At 40.7% G+C, this 16,649-nt stretch overlaps 2 protein-coding genes and 1 non-coding gene across 7 annotated transcripts in view; 1 reads left to right on the top strand and 2 right to left on the bottom strand.

Moving 5' to 3' along the window:
* mbnl3 (muscleblind-like splicing regulator 3) overlaps window positions 1–1,440 on the bottom strand; it is a 32,215-nt gene extending 30,775 nt beyond the window's left edge. For 2 of the 4 annotated variants that reach the window (XM_076292457.1, XM_076292456.1), the window contains exon 1: window positions 1,110–1,440. The gene's annotated coding sequence lies outside the window, so the exon portion shown is untranslated. The remainder of the gene's footprint in view (window positions 1–1,109) is intronic. The other 2 variants (XM_076292459.1, XM_076292458.1) reach the window with 1 other exon arrangement.
* An 844-nt stretch (window positions 1,441–2,284) lies between these two features.
* On the bottom strand, window positions 2,285–6,680 carry hs6st2 (heparan sulfate 6-O-sulfotransferase 2). 2 transcript variants are annotated; one of them, XM_076292461.1, is made up of 2 exons: window positions 5,809–6,680; window positions 2,285–3,747 (listed from the first exon to the last, which is right to left on the bottom strand). In XM_076292461.1, the coding sequence occupies exons 1-2, from the start codon at window positions 6,381–6,383 to the stop codon at window positions 2,892–2,894; spliced, it is 1,431 nt and encodes a 476-aa protein (XP_076148576.1). In that variant the 5' UTR covers window positions 6,384–6,680; the 3' UTR covers window positions 2,285–2,891. The 2 variants fall into 2 exon arrangements, with proteins under 2 accessions (XP_076148576.1, XP_076148575.1); XM_076292460.1 differs by having other exon boundaries at window positions 2,285–3,750.
* Window positions 6,681–7,614: 934 nt separating this feature from the next.
* trnaf-gaa (transfer RNA phenylalanine (anticodon GAA)) lies at window positions 7,615–7,687 on the top strand. Its single transcript has one exon. It is a non-coding gene; the product is annotated as a tRNA-Phe (tRNA).
* The last annotated feature ends 8,962 nt before the right edge of the window (window positions 7,688–16,649 follow it).

Raw genomic sequence — 16,649 nt, forward strand, 5'->3', positions numbered from 1 at the left:
ATCCAGACATAGCTCATCACCAATGGCTCAATTCACTGAGCAAAATATGCTGATGACAGACAGATTAACCATGACCTTTTCTTAACTGTTCACAAGACAATGTTGGCTTATTTCTGGGATAAAAGTAACAAATAAAGTGGACTGAGCAGTGAGGTTTCATCTCTCTCTCTCACACGCACACACACACACACACACACACACACACACACCTCGAGAAGGTTCCAGGAAACCAAGGACAAATTCTGTTTCTATTGTAGGTAAACACGTTATGGTTGGGAGAGCGCTCATGGCTCCGGCCATGAAAATGTCATCATGACTTAGATTTAATAGCGCTGTCTGACAGCCTAGTAAAGAGAGAGTGTTACCACTTTGCACTCAGTTACTTAAGCAACCTTTCACCTCAGTGCAATGGTTAGAACCTTCTGTTACCAAAATGGAATTTAATTTCTTGACTCAAGTCATACGGGCCTTATGTTATGCTCGATTTTGGTGGCGAGTTTGTAAACTGACATAAGCCTACCTGTTACTCCAACACTGAGAACAGGCTACGCAGTGTGTCAAATAGCCTACGCTTCTATTACAGCCCTAGAACTGGAACGCGGGCTAAAACGCGTTTTCCTCATGATCTGTTAGAATATCTAATACTTACCCTTCCACGCACATTTCGTGATAAATAAGCGACATTTCGCAACTCCGGATATCAAACCTAGGCTATGAACCTTTAGCTACTAGAATGCTACGCATTTGAAAATGGTTGAGATGTTTGACAGCCAGCCAGATCTAAAAAAATGTATGCCATGTAAAAAAGGCTTTGCACAACTGCTTAGTTATTAAAAACTACCAGCCGCTCACAATGCAGAAATGGTTCTTCAAATGAACCTCCCAAATCTTTAACATTGGATGCAACAGCCTAGCATAGATAGATATAGCAGGAGTGAAAGACGAACTGTCACCTGGCCACGACATTCTGAGGGCTGCGTTCAAATTAGACTTTCAAAAACAATATAATTGTATCGGTCTATCGACATATCGGGCTTTCATCATAGGATTGGTCGAGAACATGCGTAAGTTTATGATAAAGGAAATACTGCAACGAGGAAGTCTCTTACCTGACTAGACAGCTGTTTCATCAGACTTTGTGATAAATAATCGGCCTCCCAGACGTATTTTTAAATCATTCTCTCCTACAAGCACAACCAAACATTTATCTATTTTCGACACGTCGCGAAAGTGAATGAATGTACACGGGTGCCTGAGAATACAAACTAAACTTTTCTTAATATTTCTTTAACTGTACTGGGTTTCTATGCAAGCACTGAATGCAATGCATGACATGCTACATTAGCGATTAAAGCAAGCGATGGGAAGCGTGAAGCAAGCTATCGTTAACTTGCTTGCTACACGAGGCGAAGTGAAAATGAGGGAGGGTTGCGAGGTAATGTGTGCGTGCGTCTCCTGACCAGTATTACGCATTGCCGTGTTGCCTCCATTTTGGGGGAATCCCGTTTGAGTTGACTGTAATAACGGGTGTGGGGTGAGAGAATCACTGTAAAACAGTACATATATCCATACAGACCACACATTGACCATTTTCTGAACCCAGTCGAAAAGAGGGTGGAGTTCATTTTGAATTTCAGTAGAATAGAGCCAATTACAAACGTTGAATTGTTAGATTATAATGTCGCATAGATCTTATTGAATATACCAGTATGTAAGAATAAATATATATCTTAAATATTAATTTAAGCAAAATAGAGCGTTTAGATAAGAAACATAAGCCTCTCCAACAACCACCTAATTGAACTTGCTGTTAAAATTAAGGTATGCCTATTCTTAACGTTAACACTCAAGTCTACCTCCACTTTTTTGAGAGTAGAAATGTCCTTATCCTCATCTTCTGCTAGGAGCTGTTGATTCATATGCAACTCCGCGTGGCATGTTGAAGTTGAACAGGACAGAAAAGTGCAGAAAATCTCGTGCCAGAGACTTTGGCGCCATCTGGTGTATTTGAAGTTGAACTGGAGAGAAAAAAAAACATGACGGCTGGACCTAGAGGTTGCGTGGTTCAACCTAATAGTAAATAAATTGTAATAGTAAATTGTAAATCATTTCAGGTGTCCCAGTAAACAACACCCACACGAAATAAAAGGTTACCATATTTCCCCAATATGAAACCGTACTGAAATTAGATAGTTGCCAATGCAATACATAGTAGGTAGGAAACTAATGATCTTTAAAATAGGCTAGCCTACCATAAACGGAATAATTCACTACCAGAAGTAGATACGAGATTATTACAAAATTTATTTGAGGGAAACAACAAACAGTATTCTTTTTAATCACATTCCTTGTTCTTTTTCAGTCTATTGTCATGAGCAAATACAGTGAACTGTAAATGGCCAAAGTTGAAATGCGTAGCTCAGTATAACTCAGTAGAACATAATAAATCAAAACCATAACAATTGACTATGCATATAAAAACATTACAACAATTGACAAAAGGCATTTTGATTCAGTATAAAAAAAGAAAGCTTATAGTAACAGTAAAAGTTCCATATTAGTACAGTCCGGGAGCACAACAGGAACATTCTGTGGGGAACGGGGTGATTGTGGTACACATTGATTGAGGAGAGAAAGCTTCAAAGGTTTTTAAGTTAGTTACATCATACATTACACTGTAGTGTACATCATACACCTTTAAATTGTACTGTGACATAGATAACAAATTACAATATGAGAACATAGTGTGTGCAAACTGTAGCAGATCATGATATGTTGTAGAAGGCTACAATAGTAGTTGGTATATGTGGCTTTGAATGAGTTCCCAGTGGTCAGAGGCAGACGAAGTGAGTTGGCTGTCCGTTAGTTACCACTCCATGTGCCTTTCGTGTTTACCACTGCTCTACATTTTCCATGTAGTCCTCAATGGAGTCATTCTCCTCTACGTCCCACCAGGACTCTTCAGACTGAGCTTCGCTTTCCTCCCATGATCCAGTATTTAGATCGTCCAGCTTCTCCTCAGATGGCGGCTGACTTTGGCTGGGGTTGGACTCCGCCTCCGGCTGCTGTAGCCTCCCCGGTCTCTCGGTGGGCTTCGCGCCCATCCCCAGCCAGGGCAGGCCTTTAGTCCGCAGCCGTCGGCGTGCCTGCTGCCTGCGTTCACGGGCCTGTCGGCGCTCCTGCTGCCGCGCGAACTGGAAACGCTGCAGGAAGAGGTCGCGGGCGTACTCGTACAGTTCCACGTCCCACTCGTTGAGCTGCCGGATGCGCCGCTGTGTCTCAGAGGCCACCTCCACACTGGCCGCGCGCGTGCCGTTTAGCTGCGTGAAGGGCGCGATGAACGCCAGCCGGAAGGTGTGTTCGAACAGGTACTGCGTCTTGCGCTGGTACTCGGTGAGGCCGAAGAAGGCCATGCGGCGCAGGTTGCGCTTGGCGCTCTCCAGCAGCACGGCGCCGCGCTCATGGTCGCTCATGGCCGTCAGGTTGTAGCAGCCCACCAGGCTCAGGTCGGCCAGCATGCGCGTCTGCCGGTTGTTGGCCAGGTTGTAGGGGCAGGCCATGAACTCTTCCAGCGAGCAGCCGGACCAGTCGTCGCCGCTGTAGCAGCTGGGCAGCTCAGCCAGCGTCGGGGCGCGGCCGTCGCACCAGTGCACAGAGGCCTTCCAGGTGGCCCCGCGCTGCACATGCCGCCATTCACTGAGGTAGCGCCACACTGGATCCCTCAGTATGGTGATGTAGTGGTAATTCCTGCTGAGAGAAGCAGACGAAGCCCATACAGTTAGAACTTAAGTAAGCCAAGAAATGACTATGGAGGAACATGTCATCTTTTACCTTACATAACTACTGAAATCATAATGTGAGCCTGCATCTTAACAAGATGCACAAAGACAACTAAACTGCTCTTGGTTAATTTACTGTGTCAACACAACAGATTTTAAAGGTTCAATGTGTTGGTTTACAGCAGAGTTTTAAGCAGGTACTTATGTTGTGGTATGTCTCACACTACTAGTTTTGGCATCACCTTCAAATTGATTTTGATGTGACATGATGATGTGATGAACACATCTGTTATTCCCACTAGGGCTATGCACAATATAGTTCTGGGACGGAAACGTAACGAAAATGCAAGGAGAGGTTTTACAGCTCAGTGCAAAAGACACTTGTTAGCATCCTCGCAATAAATGATAAAACTGTGTTGTTGTTTGTCTGCACCACCTTAGTACCAAATAAAAGTGAAACTTAAAAAAGTAAAGGATACCAAAATGCAAAACCAGTAAAATGAACCTTGCCAAATCTGGATGATGTAAGTGTTGGCCTATCTGCTTTTCAATGGCTATTTACTGGTATTGTTGTATTTAAGCATATTGGTCCATACTTGTACATCTTTCTGTTCCCTCTTGTTTCCTTTCCTCTTCCCTGTATCACCCTCTCCTCCTTCTATGGCTTTCCTGGACTGGCCTCAGGCAGAGGGACCCTTTTGAGCTGCGTTGTGCTCAAGGTGGCACTATTGCATGGAAGCTTTTTCCGTGCCACCGTCTTTGTGTTAGTCTGGGGGCATTAACCCATTTTAATTATGTATGTTGACTCTTGTATTCATAATAGCCTGAAAAGGAAAACACATCCTTTTGCAGCAAATGATGTCAGGAGGTAAACACCTGTAAGGAATTTATTTCTTTGTTATTTTTCTTCTATTAGGCTAATTCTTGGGTGCTGGTCTGTGGCCAAGAAAAATAACCTTTATGCAAACAACTCCATGAGCACAGCATGAAAAGCTGCACTATTCACTCTAAGCAGTTTATCTCTGTGTGTTGGCTTTTTGTCTGAGCCCCACCTCCCACCAGCATGAATCAGTACCTAACAGCTGACAACACGCTGCTGAGTAAGAGGACCAGAAAAGACATTCTCCTGTCTCTCTCTTGCCAAGGAGATACATCCTCCAGTCCTTGTGAATACATATTGGTCTGGAAGACTAATGCTACAGGCCATGAATCTGATCAAGGACTCAGTCAAACTATCACTATATTTTATTGACACTGTTTTAAACCATCAACATTCCATGTCTTTAGTGAGCAACCACAATCTATTAATGCTTAACTGTCTACAGTGGCTGTTGTAAATCTAGTCCCATAAACCTAGGCGGTCTGTCACATGTCAGTTGCTGTTCCAGATATGAACCAATTGACATTAGTGCTTTCTACACGGAAAACAGACAAGAAGTGGCATAAGTGTTTGTTTAAAGAACTAACCAGCTGTTCTGTATCAGGCATTTTCTGAAGTGAGAGAAAAGCAGACAGTGGCATCTCATTTGGGCTTCAGGAAAAAAAAAACAGCTAAAAGGGTCTCAACACATCCATATCCTTATCTTAAAATTCATGTTATTATTGTTTGTTACCAGTGTTTCATAACAATATCATCATTTGGATTTCATATAGCAGATTACTCCATAGGCCTATTCTAAACACAAACACCATGCAGGGGCACACATTTGTCTGAGCAGCAGATGTTTTAGGCCGCTCTGCTTCTAGGGAATCAAAAGTGAATAGAAGCTGCAGTGCGCCTGCTGTTAGCGCTCTTAAGGAAGACAAAGCATACCCAATGGTTGAGGCTTGACCTAACAACCGACCCTAAATCCCTTAGAATAAAGAAAATGTAGAGTGAATCATAAAATTGGTGGCAGATGCATAGTCTAGGTGTGATGACATGACATCACAAAATATGCGATTTGATGCAGTGTCTGGTTCAACAGGACAATGAATTCAGAATTCGAGAAAGAATCAAAAGTAGCCTAGGCTACGTTGGGAGACCTACCTCGGTGGCTTTTGTGTTTCAGGCGGCTCATGAACGCCCATCTTAGCGGGTACACAGTTAGTCAGTTCTGTCCAGTCGGCATGCAGGCCACAGCTCCAGCCGGTTGAAAACCTGGAGAAAAGCCATGTCTCCTTCTTGCCTGGTCGGTAACAGGTACATTTCTTCTGACCAGCATGGCATTCGCACGGTCTCTCCAAGTGAATGTTGCGGACCAGATGACGACCGAAGGTTGTACCCCCAGTCTTTTGAATGTGCAGAAAAACAATAACATCATCGCCGTTGATGTTAAAGTCTATGACTCGGTCAAGGTCTTTTGTTGTGAAGTTGAAACGGGGAACAAAACGCGACAGAGCACCATCCTCGGCGACGTATGGATCCCCACCAGTCCCGCTGTTAGCACCATCGACTCCCCCAGACAGTGACTGCGGCGCGCTATCTCTCGACTTGGACAATGACCCCAGGTGTAGCAACTGGCAATCGGAGCTAGGACAAACATACTGTAGTACAATGACACCGAACAGCACCACCATCACCAGGGCGATCAGAAGTCGACTGTTGTTGGACTTTTCATCCATCTTCTCGTGGAGAACTCGGAAGCATTACTCAGCTATGCAAGCCCCCTGCCTCAGCTGGGGAAGAATGTTGTCTTTTGATGTCCCAAAACTGAGCTAGCTAGCCAGCCAACAATCGGTAAGAAACGAATATCTGTGTAGCCTTTTGACGCGCAAATACCTGGTTGCAGAGCGTGTGAGAAGCTTGATGTGTTTTAGATCACAGGCGATAACGCTGATATATGTTTAATCGTAAAAAAACACGCCAGGTTTCCCTTCTATTTCACGTACCTCTTGTGATCTAAAGCGCTGTCCTTTTTTCCCAGCAGCCCTTGCGTAAAAGGAGGCGCTCTCGTTTTGTCTGGAGCCAACCCAGCCCTCTGTTGTATTACTGACGTCACAACATTTGTGGGGGCAACTTTTATGAGTAAGTATGCCATAGATCGGTTATTGTATATGATACTCAGACAATTTGCATTTATATTGAAACCACTAACACACATTTTACATTATTCTTACAAGGGTAAATGTTTATTCCATTCACAATAGTGGATAATTTCATTATTGGTTCTCTGCTGTTGGTAGGCCTATATTGCAATCACTGATATTTTATCCAGCGGGGCCTGTATAGTATAGTAGAATATACGTATATATACTCTTTTGATCCCGTGAGGGAAATTTGGTCTCTGCATTTATCCCAATCAGTGAATTAGTGAAACACACTCAGCACACAGTGAGGTGAAGCACAAACTAATCCCTGCGCAGTGAGCTGCCTGCTACAACAGCGGCGCTCGGGGAGCAGCGAGGAGTTTAGGTGCCTTGCTCAAGGGCACTTCAGCCGCTCCTACTGGTCGGGGTTCGAACCGGCGACCCTCCGGTTACAAGTCCGAAGTAGCCTATGTACAAGGACAAGCCATATAGAATAGACCCATAATCAAACCTGACTACTTTGGTCCTCGGTCCTCGCGCCTCATGTCCTTTATGACAGAGACACTTATGACAGCTTATGTAGGCCTATGTAGCCCTAAATGAAGGGGTTCCATGTAAGCTTTAGCTATATTGCAAACAAAGTCCTCAGGGCATGTAAAAATGCTTCAGCTGGATCCGAAGCACGCAAGCCATTTCTTTTTCACAGGCGCATGTGCAACGACGTAGGCGACATTGCGAAATCGTAGAGAGCAACACATGAGAATGACCACAGAATTGAAACGTTGATGTTCGAGGTTGTCTTTTGAGGCTCCACTAGAGGGAGCACGCCGAAATAGCTCAGTTGGGAGAGCGTTAGACTGAAGATCTAAAGGTCCCTGGTTCGATCCCGGGTTTCGGCATTTTGAACACGCAAAGCAGGTTCCAACAGACCTCACCACTGATTTCACCATCAGATCCAACAAAAGTGGTGCAAACCAACCTGCCTCGATTACCGCGGTGAAAATGTAGCCTAGGCCTGGAGTACATAACCTACATTTCCGTGAAAATAACACCCCTACAGGACATGGAATAAATAGCACTCCCTTATACCCTTTTAAGATGGAAAGAACGTTCTGATTGAAAAGGCTACCAATAGTAGACCTACTGATTCTCCACTACAATATGTCCAGTTTTCAATTTTGTGTAATGTAATGATCAGTGTCAGCTATACGAAGTGTTGAAACGCTCCCATCTGATATATGGGGTTATAGGTTAAACAACTCATCTTCCTTCAAGGAAAAGCCCCCTCAACATTAATTATGGTGACAATTTATTTTGGTTAGGGACTGGTCGTTAATATAAGGAGCTGACGGAGACCTTTCAGGATCTATTGTCAAATAGACTTCACCCCCCCCCCCCTCCCCTCCCCTCCAATAATACATTTTTCTAGGACTCTCCAAAGTAGGCATCATCCTCCCCACAAGGTTATCCCTTATGCCAGCGGTTCCCAAACTTTTTTTTCCCGCAGACCACCTTTTACATCATGACTCGGCTCGCGTACCCCCACCACCCGACACATAAAAACGCAACACATTCTATTGACTCATTCCAGGCATCATGTTAAATTAGCCGCCCTAAATGATAACAATCAAAATGTGCAACTGGTCTCTATGAGCTTACATGCTAAAAAAAAGTGTGGAGAACATTTGACTGGTTAGATAGCACCTCACTGCAAACCACGCACTGTGGATTTGGGCAGTCTCTCTCCCAATCCACGTGAAGCCTAGGCCTATGGCTCATCATACTTTCGTTTTATCAGTCTTTTCGGTCTCGTCCTTTCTTTAAATCCCCCTGCTCTCCACTTCCACCTTCATCTTTCTGCCCCCATCCCATTTCCCGTTACCTGTCTCCTGCTCTGTTTCTCTCGCTTCTCCTCTTCGATCGCTTTAATTAGGCCTTTTGAACAGTGTCCCTGTTTTTAGCCAGATTTCCATGTTTGCGTAGCCTTCTACCTAGCCTATATTTCCACGAAACTAACGCGTCAGATATTCTGGCTGCCCGCAAGAAATCATGTGCATTGTGGGTAGCTTATTTTTTAATGAATATCTAGCCTAGGATACTAGAGTTTACACATAATGTCATTTAATGTCAGGTTTCCATATCATTATAACCCGATTCAAAATTAATTATTATTTATTAATTAATTCGATTATTAATTAATTAATCATTTTTAACACCTTTCCGACATTGCCCTTTTCATCTCGCGTAGGCTACCCCCTAGTGGCAGCTCGTACCACAGTTTGGGAATCCCTGCCTTATGCACTAACGTTAATGTAAGTTTAACAAACTTATACAAATGATCATTGTGTATTCAGAGTCAAAACACATAGCCTAAGTTAACCTCCGCTTTCTGATCTTACACATCACACTCCACCAAGATGGTGGCCATTTTAGTAGATTTACTCACTCATTTCAGTAGATTTACCAACATTGTTGTGGAAACACAATAAGCATAGAAACTACATGCACACTTCCTGCATTATTTCAAATAGCCTACTAAATTACTCCTCTAGTAAACTAGTATTCACATGAAATAAAACAATAAAACATTGAGACCATTCAACAAAGCACATTGGGTAATAACAAATTCAACACATGAACTGGTTGCTATGGACTCATCACTAGGCTTCCTCAGTCATTGCAGGCTATATTTTAGGTAGGGATGTCCGATATTGGCTTTTTTGCGGATATCCGATATGCCGATATTGTCCAACTCTCAAATTTTGATTCCGATATCAGCCGATACCGATGTCGATATGTGGGTTATTTTTCCTCAAAACTAATTTAGGTAACATCACATATCTCCTGTTGTGGAATTAACACAACATGCTTAATGTTATTGTGATGCCCCACTGGATGCATTCTTGAATGCAACAAGGCTTTCCAAATGTTAACATTGTGCAAAATAAGAAAAATACTTCAACTTAATTTAGGGGAAAAGTGCCATGTTTATTTTTTATTTTTTAATTGTCTCAAACAACAGTTTGGATTACACTCTCCCTGAGATAATATTGACAATGCCCACAACAAATAGGGCAAATTTGACTTATTCACAAATGATAAAACATTGTACCTGAACAACTATGTGCAACATAGCAGAATGTAAAGCCAACTAAAATAACAGGCATAGTGTATGACAGGCTACCCTTTTTCTGTGTTAAATGAGCCTGCATTTGTAGGATGCTTCATGAACTGTTTCTTTAACTAAAACTCAATCACCTTAATTGAATGAATGCACAAATATGAGTCAATTACAATGTGGCAAGCAACTATACTGCACAATTTTGAAAACATTTGTTTGAGCTACAAAAAAGGTTTGAAGTGAAGTACATAACGGGCCATACCCACAATCAGGCTTGGAATTTCACCATTTTAGGGGCAAGGCCACTTGGCCTTCAGTTGGGCATATTTGGTGGGGGGCACAAAGGCCACATGTCAGGGCACCAAGGCCAAAGTTAACTATACAGTAGTAGGCTATAAAAATGATCAAAGTTGTATTCACTGCAGTAGACCTGCATCACTGTATACAAAAACATAAAACATGACATATTACATACAACTGTAAATCATCTGATCATCTAATATTTTCAGATATCTAGGCTATATTTAACATTTATTTTATATTTGGCCTGTTATGAAATCATGTATTGAACAATTTAAGCACAGCTCAGCTTTAAGAAACTCAAATAGCCTAGATGCATGCTTAGCATTTTGTGATCATTAAGGCTACTTTCACAAACTCTTACAGTCAGCTGTCCTCTGATTTACCGATATCTAGGCGACATTTGTAATATTTGTTTTGTATTTGGCCCGTTATGAAATAATGTGGAACAATTTAAACACAGTGTAAAACTTAAATCCCAAATTTGGAGACATCCGTGTATGTTGAAATTTACTGCAAATTCAAAACGGGATTAGTCTGGAACGGCTAACTGTACAGGGGACTGCTTTACACCTTTCTGTTCGGTAAGGTCTGCTGTTTATTCTGATATATGGTTTGTCAAATGTTAAACGAAGGGTTCGTGAAGTGGGTCATTCTACAGAAACGCACACTTTTGACATGGCAAGATGTCTGAAAATTTCTTTCATTTTCTAAACTTCAAACTTAGACCACACTGTTACTTAACTTATTGGCTGTAAGAATACACTTAAGGGACACCTTAAATATTTTTTACCTTTATTGAGCATTTATTTAAAGATTTCATGCACCGTCTATTTGTCACTGGTGTTACCTTACTCATTTTGGCAATAATTATAGCTTTTTTTTTAAATATTATCTCTCAATCTCTTTAGCACATGTAATAAGAGCTACAGTACAATTATGATAAGGCAAAAAACAGGAGATTATTGATTTATTTATTTTAATAATGATTGCTAAAAGTTTATTTGAATGATGTTTATTCAAATGCGCAACCATGTATTCTCTATAAAAATGAAAATATCATAAAAAACAGTTATAAACAAATAATATTGCAATTGTTTAAATGTCATCTCTTAAGTCTAGCAAACTTAAATGAATATTAAATCATTATCATGTCGAATTTGACACATTTGTCTTAATGTTCCTGAAACACACAGTAACACCAGTGACATTTATGTAACACCAGTGACCAAAGATCTTGACTACTCAACTCGAATTAAGTATATGACACCAAATTGTTACATGTAGGCTAATAAAATCACATTGACAATAAGTGAAAGTATTTAACAAAGTATTGTAAACAAGCATTTCATACATTGTAACTGACAGTCACTGGTGTTACCCACATGAGGGTAACACCAGTGATGGTAACACCAGTGACAACTCTCAAGGAAAATGAAATTTACAAAATGGCTGCTACAGGGAATCAAACCACATGTTGTCATTCATGGTATAGCCTACTCACTAAATTATGTATATTAATCCATTTGTAATCTTTTTTTTTTAACTTTCCAAAGAATAAAATAGGTCATACCAGTGACGTCAACTAAAAGCTTCAAAGGAAAACTTAAGATAAATGAGAATATTTCTCAAAAATGAAAAGAGTCAGTGGTCTTACCATGTGTCTGTCTTCTTTGATCTTCAGGAAGGAAGTAAATAGATGTCCTGTGATGTCATCAGTCTGATTTTTTATGTCAAAATGATAGTCTTTTCTAATGAGGTAACACCAGTGACATGACTCCATGGGACATACATTTTTATCATTTTATTTGTAATATTTAATTGCCATTTTGTATTTTTATCTAATGCATATAATATATTTGATAGTTATGTATATATTATTGCAATTTAACTGAATAAAAATCATGTTTTTGACTTAAAAATATTGCCCTCTGCCTTTGTACTTGACAGTTGGGACGGGCATTTTTGTGGTGCCTGGGAATTCATAAAATTGTTTAAAAACAAATACTGTCATAATGATGGCTCAAAAAGGTGTAATTGTTCAGGAAACATATTATTTTACTTTAAAATATAAATAAATTGCAACAGTAATATGTTTTTAAAATGTTATAGTCCTCTAAAGTCAGGGGACAGAAAAGTGTGCGTTTCTGTAGAATGGCCCACGTATTCCACCGAGATGAATGGGTAGGGAGATGGACGCAAAACCTTCAGTAGAATTTATGATTGAATGATATTATTTACTTTTCTCGCCAACCGTTCACCACAGCAGTTAGCGGCTAACATCGTTTAAAAGCTGAGAAAAAGCTCTTTCATGTGATACTTGTGATGTCTGTGTGATGAGTAGGCTACTTCGCGAGTAGTTCAACTGAGAAGAATGGGTTAATTTGGACGCACTTTCTTGCGCTGTCACTTTCTCCACTGCGTAATTTGGCCATAGGCTAAATATATATCGCTATTAGTAGGACGCAAAGCAGAATATTTAAAGAAGGGGGCACCAAGGCCACCGTGGCCTGTAGGCCTAAACCTCTGATTTTCAAAGGGGCGTCACGGCCAACTCAAAGGGCTACGACGGCCATGGCCAATTCCAAACCACAGACATAATGTTGAAACAGAGCGAGCAAGTTTGTTACTGCAGCTATCCACGCTTGATTGCATAGATATATACACTAGATGTCGCCTTCTGCTTCTCAGCATGCGTCAACACCGCCGCCATCTTTGTACAGGGATCTGAATCGCTAAACTAGTTCTCCTGTATTGTCAGCGTTACCTATTTAGCGACGTTTGGCCATCCCCAGCGATAGAAAACCTTTTTAGCGATTAGCGACAAATTTGGGAACTTCTCACAATGATGGCAGATCGGCTTCTTTGTTGTTGAAACGTAAGAAAATCACCTTTCTCATGCCTTTGTCATTTATGAATTCAGCTACATCTCGTTTGCCCATGGCACTGACCCATGATTATAAAAGTAACGACTGGCGTAGCCTATGTAGTAGCAGAGGTAAATGTTCTACAGATCTACAGCAACTTCTGGTGAGATTACAACTTACATGAGTAAACGAGACGAGGGGTATGTGGCCTCAACCAGAGCCTGTCTACGAAGAGCCTGTTTACTTTCATTGTATCGATCCTGGTTGCAGTTTACTCATTGTTCCTCTAGGGGCCGCCGCTAGCTAGTGCAGAATGAATGGGAGTCTATGGGGCTAGACGGGTAAAATGTATCTTTATTATCGTCTTAAGCTTAGTTTTCTGTAGACTCAACCATAAATACATGCCTGTCAGTTGGAACAACCCAAAAAATTAGATAATTGCTTGAGATTTTGACGATTTATGGTGATTTTATTTTCGCTAGATCTTTGCCCAGATTGACGCTAATGCATTATAGAGGAGTGGATCACTGAAGCAAGATGGCGTCTCGATTGACGCATTCGTTCCAATGAACAGCAGTAGTCAAGGCGACATCTAGTGTATATGGGTGATTCTCCAACTATGGTACTTTTTCTGTCCTTGACATATATTTAAAAAAATAAAAAACATTTCCACTTTTTTATTTTTTTCCCCTTTACTACATATTTAGGGGAACCTATATATAAAAAATCATTGTTCAATTATGTTGTTTTTTATAAAATATAAGACATTTTATATGCGTTTTTTACTATTTTGCCTCTGTCCCTAGGCCAGACTTTGGGTCTTCGACCTTATCTCACTTAAAATCTAATACTGATATAATTTTAAATTCAAACAGAAAGTATGCATTATAACCCAATTCATTCAAATCTACTATTTGTTTTTATATTTCTTTTCGATTTGGCATATTTTAAACATGTTAAACACTTGTCCCTTGGGTTCACCGTCATTTCCACACCTCTGCATAAAATGCAATCCCAGGCTCAGTATTCTAGATTTGTATACTCAGTAACCATAGCAACTGACACTCCAGAGGGATCCACATGGCTGAATGAAAGAATGATCCCAGCAGAGGTTAATACATAGGAGATATATCAAGGTAAATATGAGAAATACCGCGAGTATGTTTATTGTACGTCATTTCTGAACCGCTCATAATTCATTCCGATGGGAAAAATTCTGGATTTTTACAATTTCATTAGGTGTAATTTGAGATTATTTAATGCTAACTCTAAAACTAACACTAACAGGCTAGTCAAACATGAGATATTAGAGGGAAAGTGGGAAAATGTCATTTCCACGACCGTCTTTTCCACATCTGTCTCCATGGTAGTGATAGGTAGACAGGTTGGCTTGTTTTTGTTCGGTTGTGGAAATGACCATTGCTTTTGCCATTGTCTGGAAAAATGTCAAAAAATACATATTATTCCATAAAAATCAGCACAGCCAACTTCAGGGTAGGTATCTAGGCATACTGGGGAAACAAATTATGCCAGTAATATTTTAATTAAAAATGTTTCATTTTCTGAAAATGTTCAGGTCCAAAAAGTACCATAGTTGGAGAATCACCCATATATCTATGGCTTGATTCAGAGCCCGTCTACGGAGAGCCTTGCCACTCCGTATTAAGTCCCATTGTACCGAATTTTGGTTGCAGTTCCACCAGAGTTCCACTGGGGGCGATCGCCATGAGTGCAGAATGAATGGGAGTCAATGGAGCTAGACGGCTAAATTTGCCTCTTTCACCTGATTGTCGTTGACAAATCTCAGATTTGATTGTAGTTTGTATAACTTCAACATGGGTTATAGGTCAAAAGTTGAATGAACGAGTACTTATGTCCTTTTGATTTCTTACAGGTTGGGTCGTTGTTGCCCATAACACGCTAGCATTGTGCTAATGAATGACGTCATTGACACGTTTGAAAGGCTTTTTAGAACAATTAAGTGACGTTAAAAAATATAATACTCAAACAAGTGTATTTTCTTTGCCTCCCCTTTCGAAAACAATATTCAAATTACTTGGAAAAAAATTATATCCCGAGAAAAGTGGATTTTGAGGGGTACAGCTCCATAGACCTCCATGCATTCTGCACTCGTGGACGAGCGCCCTCATGTGGAACCACAGAAGGAACTGCAACCAGTTCAGAACAGTTTAGAAACCGGAAGTTTTCCGAGAGTGGCAGTTCTCCCCTTATTAGACATTCTCTGCTTGATTGTATGCTTCAAGACGCAGCTTGATGAGGTCATCATCTGTGCGCCGGTAAACGCTTCAGGAGCGCATAGGCACTATTTGGGTGTAACGCAAGCATTATTTTATCGGTTTTAAGGCAAAAAAAATCCGATAACGATATTAACAGATATTACATATATTTATGCTAATATCGGGCCGATAATATCGGTGGGCCGATATTATCGGACATCTCTAATTTTAGGCTATAATACCGAACGGTTTGAACAATATAAATTGTGATAAATCACAGCACACAACACTGTAGGCCAGTGGTCCCCAAACTTTTTCTTCCGAGGGCCAGCTCAAAATGCCTGGCTCTAAGAGAGAGCCCGAGACTCGGAGTATATCAGTAACCATAAATAGCTTAGTGCTGTGAACAGTGTACCTTAGTTGAATATTCCATTACATTGAATCATAGGCTACTGTAATTTAATACCATTGCTAGCTGTGTTTATATTGCCATCATGCCATATCAGTGTAAAATGTAGCTCAAATTAAATATTCAAAATGTGTGAACTCTGAACTCTTTGCATAGGGCCTACACAGCTCAAATTGTGAACAAACAATATCCTACAAATAATTTAAAGTTCTCAAACTGAGTTTTATGAAGTGCTGGCAAAAACATCTGAAATTACCACTTTCACTCACCTGATGAGAACTTTGTGATTTGTGAATTTGTATGAACAATTGAACGAGTGGATACAAAATATAAATAATTATCCCAGAAAGTCCCAGAAATATGATTTGAATAGAAGTTAGTTAGTTATTAGCAATTAATTGATAAACTTTTAGAATACTTTGAGCACTGATACAGTCAGCATAGGTTTTCATTTCATTCCGTTTTCGATGGCAAACGCGAAACAGCGCCAAAACAACCACCAGTGGACAAAAAGAGTATTACATGTGTACTGTTAAAGGGTTGGTTCAGGATTTTGGACATAAGACCTCATTTCCAAGTAAGCAAGTGTGATATTTATCAGTGGAGACCGTTTTCAACACGTTTCATCCAGTCCTTCTAATTGCAGAGTTCGCAGGTGCTAGGCTAGCGCAAGTCAACGGTATGTGCTAGCCTGCCACTAAAGACAGTCTTACCCACTCCAAACTACACCTGAGGCAAATTCCAGACAATCGATGTAAATGTCTGTGTTGATAGAATAGTGTAAGAAATACAACTACCCTTGCATCGCGTTGCAATAGTTATACTTTGGTCCCTGAAGTTGTTAGTAGTCATTTTGCAACTCAGCGGCGGACTGCTATTACCAAGGCTACTACTAGGTATCCCCATTGGAGTGCGCTTTACTGTTTA

This window comes from Alosa pseudoharengus, unplaced genomic scaffold, assembly GCF_046254945.1.
Source record: "Alosa pseudoharengus isolate Yale_2024_CS ecotype anadromous, Long Island Sound unplaced genomic scaffold, YU_APseudo_1.1 YU_APseudo_1.1_scf_19, whole genome shotgun sequence".
Lineage (NCBI taxonomy): Eukaryota > Metazoa > Chordata > Actinopteri > Clupeiformes > Clupeidae > Alosa > Alosa pseudoharengus.